This window comes from Chrysochloris asiatica, unplaced genomic scaffold, assembly GCF_000296735.1.
Source record: "Chrysochloris asiatica unplaced genomic scaffold, ChrAsi1.0 scaffold00015, whole genome shotgun sequence".
Classification (NCBI taxonomy): Eukaryota; Metazoa; Chordata; class Mammalia; order Afrosoricida; family Chrysochloridae; genus Chrysochloris; species Chrysochloris asiatica.
Window position 1 is genome coordinate 32,581,767 of NW_006408533.1, and position 13,913 is coordinate 32,595,679.

Consider the following 13,913-nt stretch of genomic DNA (forward strand, 5'->3'; position numbering starts at 1 on the left):
TTCTACAATCAACCAACTTAAATATAAGAGGGAATGGTCCACAAGCCTTTGAAAGGTTTAATAAGAGACCAGAAACCACATTTTAATAGAGGACTATTGGCAGGAAAGATGCTCTTCCAAACACACTGAATATTTCATTTCTGTGGGGAAATCTGGTGATTCATCTTTTCTGCGCATTTGTAACCAATTCAGCCTAAAGGTGCATTTAAATAATAATAATTAGTTCGAAGGAGCCTAAAGGGGATATTTACATCTTTGTAGGAGGGCTGCTCCTCCAGTGATGGATGGTGGACCGGGCTGTCCGGGCTGCTGCGGCCGCCGCCGCCCGCTTTCTGGGAGGCCAGAGGCGGGGGCGGAGGTGGGGGCAGGTCCGCGCCGCCAGGGTCACCCAGTTTCGCCTCGTCCTGCAGCAGCCGGGAGGAGTTCAGGGCAAGTGGGAAAGCCCCCGCGGCAGCCGACGCGCGGTCCCGGCTGCTCCCTTTCTCCGACAGCCCTCGACCCTGAAGGAACCGGCCGGCCCCGACTAAGGGGTCCCCCAGCAGGACCCCGGTCTCCTCATCTTCCTCCTCGTCATCGTCGGGGTCTCGACCTTCCTCCTCCTCTTCCTCGCCCTCCGGGGGCTTGTGGCCCTCCACGTCCACCTCCTGTTCTTCCTCCTCGTCGTCCTCGTCCTCCGAGCTGTCCTCGCTGGGGTAGCTGCAGCTGGTGCCCCCGGGGGACAGAAGGCCTCGGTGGTGCGACGGCGGGGCCAACGGTGGCGGGGGTGGCGGCGGAGCCGGGTGGTGGCGCTCAGATCCCGGCTCGTCTGGTTGAGGGGGCAGCAGCAGCAGCGGTGACGGCGGCTGCGGGGGATGGTGGTGGTGGTGGTGGTGGTGGTGCGGGTGGGGATGATGATGATGGTGATGTGCCGGGGTCGAGTGCGAAGCGCCAGCCGACGCCCCATGCAGCTTGGCCAGGCTCTCCGAGTCGTCCTTGCCGCCTACAGGCCGAAAAGCGCTCGAATGGTGGTAGCCGCCACCGCTCGCTTTGCGCCCCTCCAGAAGGTGTGGGTGGTGAGGCGCCGGCACCCGGGCGCCAGTTCCCGCCCCGGCTCCGGCCCCCGACGTGGCGCCAGGGTCTGCGGGCGGAGTGGAGCCCGCGCTGCAGTCCCCGCCGCTGCCGCCCGGGGGCGACTCGAAGAGCGCGTCGCGAGCGCCAGCGCCCCCAGCAGGAGGCGGCGGGCCAGAGCCCGGGCCGTTGGTTACCACCTGAGGGGGCTGGCCGGGCGGCGGAGCGGCCTCGGCACTCCCTCCCGTGCCACCTGGCTCTGCTAGGTCCAGGAAAGCCTGGCGCAGCAGGGTCGGGCTGTCGCCCAGCGCACAGCTTAGAGCTGAGGGCGGCTGCGGGGGCGGCTGCAGATAGGTGGGCACCGGCAGCCCGCCGGGGGTCCGCGGCGGCCAGAACATGCAGAAGGGCGGGTAGAAAGCGTCCTTGCGGCCCGTGGGCCAGAAGAGCCCAGACAGGCCTGTCTTGGGCGCCGCACCCCCGCCGCCTGCACCTCCTAGGGCTTCGGCCCCCGCGTCCTCCTTCTTGTGGCACAAACCAAAGGCGGCGGCCGCGGCCGGGAAAGTGTAAGGGTGCGGGAAGAGTCCCCCGCAGCCCGGGAACTTCTGCAACACGCCCCCGAACGAGCCCTTGCTGGGCACCGGGATGACAGGGTAGCTGCGCGGGCCTTTGGCGCCCGCCCCTGTCCCCACGCCGGCGCCTACCCCCGCAACGCAGCCGCTTCCCGCGCCGCCTCCACCTGCTCCAGCGCCGCCGGAGGCCGCGGCCACAGAAAGGCTGGCGGCAGCGGCCGAGAGGCTGGCGGCAGCCACTACTGCCGCCTCCTGCAGCGAGTCGTCGTCGTCGTCGAAGCGCGGCCGCTTGTGATGGGCGTGTGGCGCGCCTGCCAGCTCGGCCAGCGGCGGCGGCGGCGGCGGTGGTGGCGGCGGCGGCGCCCCCAGCAGGTGAGGGCCCAGCAGTCCTCCACCTCCGGCCACCGCAGCCGCGGCGGCTACGGCCGCAGCCTTAACCGAGCTGAGCGGATGGCAGGCCGGGTGCGCGCCGGGCTGGGGCAGCGCGCGCTTGCGGCTCCCGCCGTTGAACATGGCCTTCACGTCCTCCCAGGCGAAGACGAGCTCGTCCTGGGGACTCTTGTCTGTGAGCTTGAGATGGCGACGCCACGAGTTGAAGTTGGCGGCGTCGGGCTGCGTGTACTTGGCGTCAGGAGTTCGGTGGGAGTGGAAGATGAACTTGTTGGGCGAGAAGTACATGTTGCAGTAGCTGCACTTGATGCACTTGGCGCGCGAGCTGTTGTAGCGCGCGGGGATGAAGCTGCCTCGGCAGCCCCAGGCACACTCGTGCGACACATCAAAGGCGAAGTTGTCGGGCAGCTTGGGCGGCCGGTTTTCGCCCAGGAAAGACTTGCACAGGCGCTCGGCCTCACGCTTGGTGATCATGCCGCAGCGGCGGGAGGAGATGGGCATGGCCCCGGCGCGCCGCAGGATCTCTAGCTGTACCGGCGTGCACTGCACGCACGTGATGCCCAGCGCCACACGGCGGTTGTGGATCTCGTTGTAGCTGAAGTTCTTGAGGAGAGTGTTGGAGATCTGTGCCAGGCAAAGGCGCTCCTGCCCGTCGATCACCAACGACACGATGGGAATGCCATAGAGGATCACCTGGCCCACCTGGTTGGGTTTGAGGTTGGCGTGGCCCGGCCGCGGCTGGCTCAGCGCTTCGGGCTGGAAGGCGCTCGACGGCGACGCCAGCAGGATGTCGTTGGGCCCTGGCAGCGGGCTGGAAGCCATCTCCTCCGCCGCGGAATCCCGGGCCGAGCCCTCTGGCTCTGCTTTGGAGACTGGAAGGGAAAGAAGAAAGCGTTGACTTGAAACCTTTTCAGGCTAAAAGAGGAAAGATAGTTGGAGTCGCTAGTTGAAGCCTGATAACTTCCTTGCTTTGGTGAAGACATAATTATTAAGGTCCAAGGGACCAAGTTTTTGACACAAGACACTCATTTCTTTTAATTTTAAGGTCGCCCTTTAGAAATGCCACGAGGCAGATATTTGAAACTACTTGTCTTCTGTTCTAAACATGCAAAAGGAACTCGTTATGAGTCGAACGAATTCGGAGGCACTTAACAACAACAACAACAAAACAACAAAAGGCGTCAATTCCTGGTTTATAGACTTTTTCCGGACAAAATGTCATGCCCACTAGAAATGAGAAAGTTATATAAAACTAGTACCAATTAAAAAGTTAGGGAAAGGCGGGACCAGCCATAGAAACTCAAATGTAAAGAGAAGGACCATTATATTTACTTGAAAATAGACTGGTTTTGGTTAATTAACCTAAACCTTGTAAAAAGTTATTTTTGTGGTATCTGTGATCCTTGGGGGAAATTCACTAGTGGGTGAGAAACAGCTCATTAAAGCAAAACATACAGGCATCTCTCAACTTCATTCTCCTGGCCATTAGATATTTTCATATTGTAGTTAGATTTTTTTCTCTCTAATGAAGTAGAAAATTTTACAAAAACATTCACGACTGCACTAGAATAGAGCATTTCACTTCTAATTTTCCAGAAACAACCTACTTGCTGCACTAAGTCGGTGTGGCCCCAGTTAGGTGACTTAAAAAGATAAGGCAAGGTAATGAATGAGCTAATAACAACCGTGTGTTTCACTTAGAAAATGTGCAAAGAAACGAAGGCTTCTTAGAGATCTTTATTAGAGGGCTTTAAGAGACAAATTTAATTGTAATGGTAACCACCTTCTGTGACATTGGATTGTTTCTGCCCTAAGTCGGTATTTCTACATTTATGGAGGAAAAGGTGCTAGGCATATAGCGAATCTGTGGAATAGATGAACTATTTTTGTTGTTAAGTGCTGTCAACTATGGGAGCGTTGAAACCGTTAAGTTCCTGGTTAGGCCTATGGTAAAATCCCCAATTTCAACTTGGGTCAACAGGATACCACAGTGGGGGGCAAGATGCAGTGAGTTGAGAATACAGAAAAAGCAAGCAAAAATAAACCTTTGTGGCAATGCTGCTAAGTCAAAAGAAACGAAGTGACCCATTCTCTAGGAAAACAGCGACCTTTCCACCGCTCCTACGGAATCCTCTCAAGACCATGTTTTGCCTGAAAAATGACTTCTGCCCAGAGCATAGCCACTCCCCGCCAAAGTCCACTGAAGATGTTTGTTATTACATGGACTTTCAAAGGACACAGGACCTCACCCACTCACCCAAAAGGTCTTATCCTGCTTTCTCTGGACCCTGGCGAATTCTACCCTGAGGCCTTTGGCCGGCTGCCCTGTGGATTCTCAGCTCTCATTACGTTCCGCGGCCTCCACTAAGGAGGAACAAACCTCGACGCGGTCAAACGAGACGAGCGCCTGACTTGTCACTTCGGATGGATCAGAATCAATATTTCCAGGGTGTTAAATGGCAGTTCAAGGCACAGCGATAGTTGGGCCCTACACAATCAGCCCTAGCTTCGCCAAATGACCCTTCAATGCTCATTTGCCTCCCGCGAACAAGATTCTTATTATCTTAATCATATCTGGGAATAACGCGCACGCACTCTTGATCCGCAACCACCCTCGCAGCGAGCACTTCTGGGATCCGGCTCTGCGTTAGGGACAGGCAGGCAGCCTTCGCAGCGGGGCAGAACAGTATGCCCTCCATAGCATTCTCCACTCTCTCCCTGAACCTTCAGGGAAACTCCCGTTAGAGAAGACCAAATAAGAGGGTTTAGATAGGGCGATTTTTAAAAGGGGCTGAGGGGAGAGAGACAAAAGTTAGTTGAACTAAGAAAGGAAGGTGGCTAACTTCCATATCCGGCGCAAGAGCCAACGCCCCCCAACTTAACTCCCCTGGCCTCCAAACCAATCACTACCGTAAACTGCCCCTGCCCCCCAACCTAACCCATCACAGCTGGGGAATCTCAGATAGGGACCCGCGAGCTGGCTGCCTAGTCAGGTCCGAGCGGACGGTCCGGGCTGTACCTGGTAACCCTAGGTGTCTTTACGCTCGTGGCCGCCAGCCCATCTTCCGAGGGCGCTCGGAGGCGAAGCATCCAAGCGGGTCCTCGAATCCGGCGGGCTCCGGTAAAGATCCGAGCTCTCGTCGGCGCTAAGGGCGCTCAAACCTGGGCCAGGGGCAGAATGGCGACCTGATTTGCAAAGGGCCGTTCCCTTGACCGCAGAAAGTGTGGCCGCGCGACAATCCGCGGCAGGCGAGCCCCAGGTGGAGCGCAGTCTGACAGCGCCTTTCTCTATCTCTGAACTCGTGTCGGACCGAGGGGACGCCACCCAGCGGGCAGGGTGACGTCACCGTCTCCCTGACACTCCACATTAAAGGGCTGGCATGTTACAGAGAGGGAGGGGGAAAGCGCGAGCGTGAGCGAGCAGGATGGAGATTCTTTCTCAGCATGCACGAAAGCTACTACCTAACTAACCCGGGAATGACAACAAGCTCCCTAACCTCGAACGAAACGCAACAACGGTGCTGGAGCCGTAGATCTGAGTTAGCAGCGGAAGGCCGAACAGTCTGTGTGCACCCCAGAGACCTGGATCCGCGAAAGCCAGGATTTCAGAAGGATACAGCCTGTTATTGTCCCCTCCCCTCATCTCCTTGAACCACCCTCTCTCATGAATGATCCTTCTGGTAGGTCCAAATCAGTTGTCACTGTGCCTCGGAAGAGAGAACCCATAGTCAGCCTAGAGAATAGAATAGCTTCAGAGTCTCGTTTGAAACACTGTGAAATGAGAAAAAACGGCAGAAGTTTCTGCTTAGGGCGCCCAATCTGGAAACTTGGAGGGAAGCATGGAGTATGTGTCCCATTCCACACTGACATTTCCCTTTCAGGACAATCTACAGAGTCGCTGCAGCCTTCTCCAAAAGTGTACAATACAGGGCTCTCCAGTGAGTTTCTGCATGTATCACTCATCTTTCAACCGCATTCAAAATCCTTCTCGACTCCATTTTATAAGACCCATGCAGGCCGCCTCAGCTCAAGGAAAAGGTGGGGCGGGAGAGCATGGAGGCTCCCAACCTTGACCAGTGCCTGAGCCAATCCCCAATTCCTTCCCGAAAGTAAGTTTCCCAGGGACCAAGCCAGAGCAGGCCCTTAAAAGAAGTAACAGCCAGAATGAGAAAGAACCCTTTCCCAGAGCTTCCCCAAACACCACACACCCCAAATTGTCCTTATCCTCACACTTCCTAAGGGACCAGCTGTTAAGAATTAAAATGACCACCCACTAGTTTATATGGACTGGAAGGGATACCTATTTGGAGGGTACTCTAAAAAGGCTACCTACTGAGGCTGAGGGTGGGTAATCTTTTAGATGGTTCCCGTTACCATTTCTGGATTTTCAACTGCCGCCTAGTGAAACACAGGCTTAGAGTTGGACAACCACATTTTGGAAAGGATCAAACAGCCACCACTGAGCCCCGAAACCTAACCAGACTAGGCTAGAAAGTCAACAACAAACCTCCTCTAAATAAAGAGTAAAATTGTGAACTCTTAACGTCATCAAAGGTCTATCAAACTGAAGAGGGCCAGTGGAACAGAAATATGAGGCTTGTTTTTTAGGAGTTGCAGCTATTTTAAATTCATATCTCCAAACACAGCTTAAAAGCCATGAAAATGGGAACGTTTGTTTGGGCTTAAGTTTCAGATGACAGTGAAACAATCGGTCGCCTTTTACCTGCTTCCAAAGGTATTAGCGACGAAATTAGACTTCGTCCTAATGGACTGAGGTCTACAGAGGGTTCCCTCCCAGTGTCCCGCCAACCTCAGGTCCTAAAAAGAAGGAAAACTCACGCGTTATGCCAGTCCAGCCCATTTGCCAAAAGAGCGCCATTGTCATTCATAGATTCCTTTCTTCAGAAGGCCGAAGGTCTGGAGTCCTGGCGAAGGTTCCAGGCGAGCTTAGGTTCTTTTCGCCTTCCCCACCTCCTCCTTTCTGAGGTCAGGGGTTCCCACAAAACGACATCCCCTTTTGCTAGCCTCTGGGCTGCTAGAAAGAAAGCATGAGCCGAAAGGACAGACAGCCTGAGAATGGGGCGGATTTCAAGATTGAAAACGAGGAGAAACAAGAAGTCCTATCACCTCTCTTAATGTACCATAGGGAAAAGCCTGGGCGCTGCTGGGGAGGAGGCTCCGCAGGGTCTTCGTCTGTTATCGCGTGGTTCCCATCCTTGCTCCCTGAGACTCCTTCCCCTTACAGAGCCCCCCTCCCCTTTTAAAAAAGCATCTCCAAAATATCTTTCTTTGAAAAGAGAAACGGGCCGAATTCTTGCTTTTCCTTTTACCTTCAGGAATGGATTTACACTTGGGTGGTGCTTGGAGTCACCTGGTTACCTGGTTGTAAACACTTATACAGTACTTTGAGGACTTACTGTCATATAAGCCTGGACTTAATTTTAATGCTAAAGAGTTGCACTAGCAAGAGAAATACGTGGTGTTAGGATAGTTTTACACAATGAATCCTAAGAACAGCAAAGTATTTTACTTCCTCCACGCATCTGGTTGCTTGTTGGCGCGTGGCTGCCAATGGTATTTTTGGAAGGTGAGGGTCATAGTTGGAGAACAGTTGTTCAAAGCAGGCTCCAGACTCTGGGAGAATCCTCATTTTGAGACAGGGTGTACTGAGGAATTGCAGCCTGTTGGGATGTTTTGTACTGTGAGCAACTTTATGTCACTCACTTATCTCTGTTTTCTCCTCAGTTTGGGCAAATCACTTGCCATATTCTTCCCCCGAAACCAGGGACATCCCACTTTTGTCAGTTCCTACCCCGACCACGGAAGCTCAGCAGGCTCACTGAGTAGCAGGCGGTGGCGGGAGGCGGCAGGTCGAGGCCGAGTTAATCAATGCTTTCCTATTCTGGCTGACATACTTTTGACACGTCGGGACTCTCCTCAGCCGGCTAATTGATTCAAATTGTTTTATTGGTTAAACTGGTGTCACCCGTTTGCATGATCTATCACCGCACAGAGGAGAGCATTTCCACTTCCATCTCCGTTCTGGGCGGCTGCGGTTCACCCAGGCCAGGGACAGGTAAAGGAGTCCAGACGCCGGACTCAAAGGAAAACCACAAACCGAGCTGGCCCCCTCGGAACTAGAGAGGCGACGCCTGGATACAGGCTCACGCGGCCCGGCGCAGCAGCGCGGATGGAGGTTTCTAGCAACAGCTTTTAATAATTGGTTGATGAGAACCGAAGCCCGTTCGGCGGCCGGGCCCAGCTCCCTCCTCTTGGGAACAGTCTTGTTTCTGAGCTGCCGGAGTGGATCCAGCTGGGTGCATGCTCAAGGCCTAAGCCTAGGCAGGAGCTGTCCGTGGTGCTGACGCGGTGCACCGCTCCGAGGCTCAGATGACCTCCAGGCTGTAACCATCGCACCTCTAGATTCGGCTCCGGCTAGCGCTCAGATTCTTCACTGGCTTTAAGAGACAGGCAAGCCATGGTACAGAACCACACTTCCTACTTTTGCCACATGTGCCCCATCTCCAAAGACTGAGAAATCCAGCTTCCTTCACTTCGCAACCTTCCATTTTTGCAAGGAAAGCAAGGAAGATAAAGGCCCTGCAGTAAATTCATTACAATAGGAAACGCCAAGTATTCCCTTTCCTCCCACTCCCAGATTTGGTATTGGGGTAGCCCACTAATTCCCTTTTACCCCAGTCTTAATTATTAGGCAGAAACATTACTCCTTTTATCTTCTGTTCCACTGGTATTTCTGCATAAGATAGGGCAAGGAGTGGTTTCTCTTAGATCCAAATCCACACATGATTTGTATGGCCCATAAAGGAGTGGGATGGTTGGTAGACAAGGCAGGGACAGAAGAATTCTGATATATCAGAAAATTCTCAGAATTTGGAGCCAATGAAACTGGGTACAAATTTCTCCTTGATCACTTCCTAACTGTAGAGGCCTGCTCAGATACCCAACTTCTCAAAGTCCCAGTATCTTCATCTACAAAACGAGATTAATATGGAGCCCACAGGGGTGTTGTGAGAATTAAATACAATAATATATGTAAATTGCTTGGCACATAGTTATTATATTATCCATAGTAACTTTAAAAACATCTTTCTCAGACAGTGGGGACAAGTGGTAGGCCTGTCCATTACAAGGTACTTTAGAAATCTTCAATGGCTCCAGAATAAAAGACATTAAAGACACCTTATCTTCATGGTGGGCAGATGGGGAACCAAGTTCCCAGGAAGAACTTTAATTCTTTTCATTAAAAATCATCCTGATTGGTCTCATGATTATTTTGTAAACAGGTGGCCAGAACTCCACCTAGTGATTGCTTAGCTCATTTTAAGTAAGCAGATTATAAAAGTCAGCAATGATAATGGTCATAATGGTTCCTGATGGCTCTCAATTCTCCCTTTTCACCCAAAAGAACTTTGTACATCCTGGAAAGCCCAGTTCAGACCTGAAGGTTTCCAGTCCATTGTCCTATGTTGAGTTACAAGAAACAAATGAATGTACAGGTGCAAATCAAAAACTCACTCACAATGGAAATCATACAAGAAATGAGAAAGATCTCTGAGCATTCTGAGGCTGATTCTTAAATCTTTGAACTTTCTTTAAAAGCTGGGACTTCAGAAGCCTGAGATTCCAAACCTAAGAATCTAAACCAGGATTGGGGAGGGGAAGGGGAAAATAAGCATGTTTTGAAGAACCTGAGTCCTTGCCCTAGTGTCCCCTTGAATTCCTCAAAGATTCATGAACCAGTGACTGTGGGAATCAGTAAGAGTTCGTCCTACACTTCAAAAAAAGCACCTTTGAAAGAAGAAGAGGCCATGGAAGAAAGAACTATGACTTAATTCCCCTTAATCAGAGGAAACCATTCTCATCAGAAAACGTGCATTTAGGTAAGTGGCAGAGAAAGTTCTTGCCCTACCAGCTCATAGAGGCCAAGGACTTATTGAAACATTTGCTACTGCACTTTCTTTTGATAACAGAATTCACATTTTTTACTGAGGTCTCACAAACCTGTAATTACATCAAGACACACATGTACATAGTTTACATGAAGTAATAAAATCTAGACTAAATCATGAACTTGGTGTACTTGGTCACATAGCAAATATCATTGGTCAAGACAAAATTCAAAGGCATACAAAATACTTGAGGACAGACATATGCTTATAAATGCACACATTCTCCCTGGACACACCTGCGAATGAATGTGCATCAAAGAGGAACACGGGCACAAGGAATATGACCACTAAGCTCCGGGGCTCCCTTCCCTCTCTTTTCCTTTCTCTCTCTCTTTCTGCATGCATACACATCTGTACCCACCCCTCCCCTCCTTTCGGTAGTTTGGAAGGAGGGGGGGGGTCCTTTGAAATGGAGGTGGTCCCAGCTGGAAAACCCTGGAGCTCATTTAGATCACATCACTTCAGGCTTTTGTCTCTGCTCCTGAATAACCTAGGCCGCTACAACAAAGGGACAGGCATCTACATGGAGTTTTCACTGGCAAAGATGCATCTCAAAGATGCTGCTATAATAATGAATAACGAGGCAAGATGCTTGCCTTTTTTGATTGCCACTCCTAAAGAACGGAGAGGAGAAAAAGGGAGAAGGAGAGAGGTAGACAGTAGAGCAAGACATAAAGACTGTAGAAGAGGAAATTTGGGTGGGTTTCTGTAAAAGTCCTTAATTTTAGAAATACTCTACCACCACTAACAAGAAATAGGGCCTTCTAGGGATTATTTTATTTTCTTACTGATTATTTTATTTTGTTCTGGAAAGCAAAGTAGATTTACTTAAGAAGTAACTGAGGCTGAGGGTGTGGAAAAGGTGTGGAGCTAGGTCTTTTAAAGCTTGGGGCGGGTAGGCAGAGAAATGGGAGTATGGGGAGGGGGTGTAGACTTTTGACATGCCACAAGAGAGAAAATGACATAGATGCACATTTAACATCTCCCCAGCTAGCACTGTTGAAAGGAACATTGGTTTGATTTCCCAGGGAAATGAAGGCAGTTTTTTCTCTCTCCTGCTTTCTTCCTATCCCCAACCCCCATCTGAAAATTTCTACTTTGCCATCAAGCCTGATCCCATTAGCTAATACACTATTAAACGATCATGTGTTCTCTGACTGCCCAATAAGCATCATGTCTTCAGTTTTCTCCTGCCTGCAGACGTTAACTCAGTGGTAGCAAAAGGTGAAATTAGATATTAACAAAACAAACCCCAGGGAAGAGAGGGGTAGAAATCTGAGTTATTGATTTTTTTTTCTGAAAATATAGCAACCAGTGGGTATTGAACGAGAGAAATATCTTTATATTTATGTATTTAAACGTAGTAGGTTTAAAAAAAACAAAAACAAAAACTTCGATCCATGGGGTGTTGGGGCTCAAAGTGAAAGCACGGTTAACCAGACCAAAGGCAGTACCATCCCAAACTTTTAAAAGATGCATTATGCTATAATAGACGAACTCTTAATGTTGGCAAATAATTAAATTTTCCATCTTTTGGAACTGTGTAACCTTGGGTGTCTTAGAAACAAATTGTACAAACAAACCATGGAGATGAGCGCTGAGGGTTTCAGAGGAGATATAATGAACCAACTTTAATTACTAACTTGAAATTAAAAATGTAATATACAGATTTAAATTTATTTTCACCTAAATTGTGTATAAAATTATATGGCTTTTGCAGGCTAAGAAATGCTTTGTAAACAGCCATGCTACAAAAAAGTCTGAAGTAGTTTCCAAAACCTAGTTCCCAGACTCACACAGTAATAATGATACATTTATCATTACTGATGACCACCTACTGGGTAATTATTGCTTTGTTACTACTATTACAATCAAGAGATTTCTTTATTTACTGTTAACATTCACTTAAAACTGAATGTTAATGACTGTTCTGAATTCACCAAAGAGAGTTTTCTGTTATATTTCAGAAGTACTTATGTTCTGGTTCAGAAATGGAAAACCATATCATAACAGAGTGCTTGGCTTTCACCCTCTCTTGAGAATAAAAACAGCATTCTGAGGATTTCAGGAGCAAAATTTTCCAGCTCAGAGTTGCAAAAGGTTAACATAATGCAACCACTTGACTTGTGCTAATTATGTAAGTATTTTATTACAGGAGATTCATTCATTATTGATATTTGTTTGCAGTAACTTCCTGCTTGGGGGAGTTATATTTTATGTGAGAAGTAAACAATCCATGACTCCAGGGCAAGCCCCACCCCCACCCCAGATCTGATTTCCTCCCACCCTTTGTTTGGTTTCACAATCCTCATGGGTTGTTATATCCCTAGAGAGGGAGAGACGACAATTCCCTAAGACCTTCCTCTTCTTCCTCCATTTCCTTTACCCACCCTCCAGTTCTTTAAAAGGTAAGGGTTCAGGGTTTGGAGAGTGTTGGAAGGGTAGGGTGGGGTGACTAGAAAGTAAATTAAGGTGAGAAAATAAAACTGATTTTAGTGTTTTATCTTCTATCACATGAAGAGCTTTAATGGAAAAGGCTAGGCTCCCCTAGGTTTGGCCACCAACTTTCCTCTTTGGAAGTTACTTTAGGCTCTCACCACAGAAATATTATAAGCTAGGCTGGCCTTTGGTGGACCCAGAGGTCAGGAATTGGTCATTAGGGAAGTGGGCGTGGTGGAAGCTGCTAACCAATGGAAAGGCTCAGAAAGAGGCTCCTTCTTATCCTTAAGCCAAGAACCTAGCCTCATAGCCAGTGATGATTGATGCAGCCTGTAACATCTTCTTCCCACAACCAATGCCAAGAAGCACCAGAAATAGGCATGGCTGTGCTTGTGGGATGGTTTCACTGTAATGGATTGTGCTGGTTGCTTGGAGGAAGGACCTTCAAGAGTTTCATCCCCCAAACATACACTAGTTATCTGAGGCTGGTCATCTGGTTAGAGGCCAAGATTTCCAAGAAGCCTTTGTATAGGCCTCGAGTCCAAAAACAAAGTATTTTTCTTGGTTTTCCCCCCCCAGGTTCTGGGAGTCTCACATGACAGTCTCAGTTCAGAGCTTGGATGGATGCAGGGTGCAGAGGTCAACTTGCTAGAAGTCCTCATAAGGAATTCAGGAACTGGAGATGATAGAGGGGCAGTGGAAGGGTGTGGAGTAATGGGACTATGAATACCCTATTGTAGGGTCTAGTGTGAGCAAATAGAAAAGTACTAGCTTGGCAGCAGGAGTTTCAAGACTAGGCTAGTTAGAAAGGAGCAACAAGGCATGACCTGGGGTAAGGGGCTTTAGACAGGGGGCCTGGGAATGTGTTGGGATTGTGGAGATCTTGCCATAGGCCTGGAAACAAGCCACAAAGCCCAAAGTCAACGCTCATTCCTGGGCCTGTACTTTGAGCATGGGAAGAGTAGATGACCTGCGTTTGAAGGGCTTTGGGAAAAATGAGTGTTGGGCTTGGGTGAGGGGAAGAAGGAGAGGGATGGAAGAGCACTGAGACTGGGCCTTAAATAGGTGCTCCTGGTTGGTCCGCACAACTCCGCTCTCCTGGGCGCTTCTTTCCCCTGCTCTTACCCTTGTCGGGTGGAAGAGCTCTGTGGGCTTTACTACGGAGGAAGGAACGCCGTTCCCAGCAAGGCTTCTTTAATGGTCCTTTAACAAACTCTTCGATCTCTCTTTGGCCGCTCTGGCCCTTGCCGGCCCCCTCCTTTTCTCTTCTCCGCTGCCTCCATCAGTTATTTATGACCAGCGTTAATTATTCACGAAAAGAGAAAACTCCAGGTTTGGGAACTTTTCTAGGAGGCGTTTGCGGATTTCTTCCTCTCCCGCCTCCGCTATGGGAGTTTTCAGGGACTCTATTTGGCCAGATCTTGCTTTGAAGGAGTGGTGAAGGGAAGTCCAATGATTGGGCTGGAGATGAAGTTGGGGGAGAACCCCTTATCCTGGG

General features: G+C 49.9%; 1 protein-coding gene across 1 annotated transcript in view; it reads right to left on the minus strand.

The window, feature by feature from the left end:
• Positions 1-2,828, minus strand: part of SKOR2 (SKI family transcriptional corepressor 2) — a 46,119-nt gene extending 43,291 nt beyond the window's left edge. Inside the window, exon 1 of the mRNA XM_006835113.1 lies at positions 252-2,828. Within this exon, the coding sequence (XP_006835176.1) occupies positions 252-2,828 (2,577 nt within the window). The remainder of the gene's footprint in view (positions 1-251) is intronic.
• Positions 2,829-13,913: the final 11,085 nt, after the last annotated feature.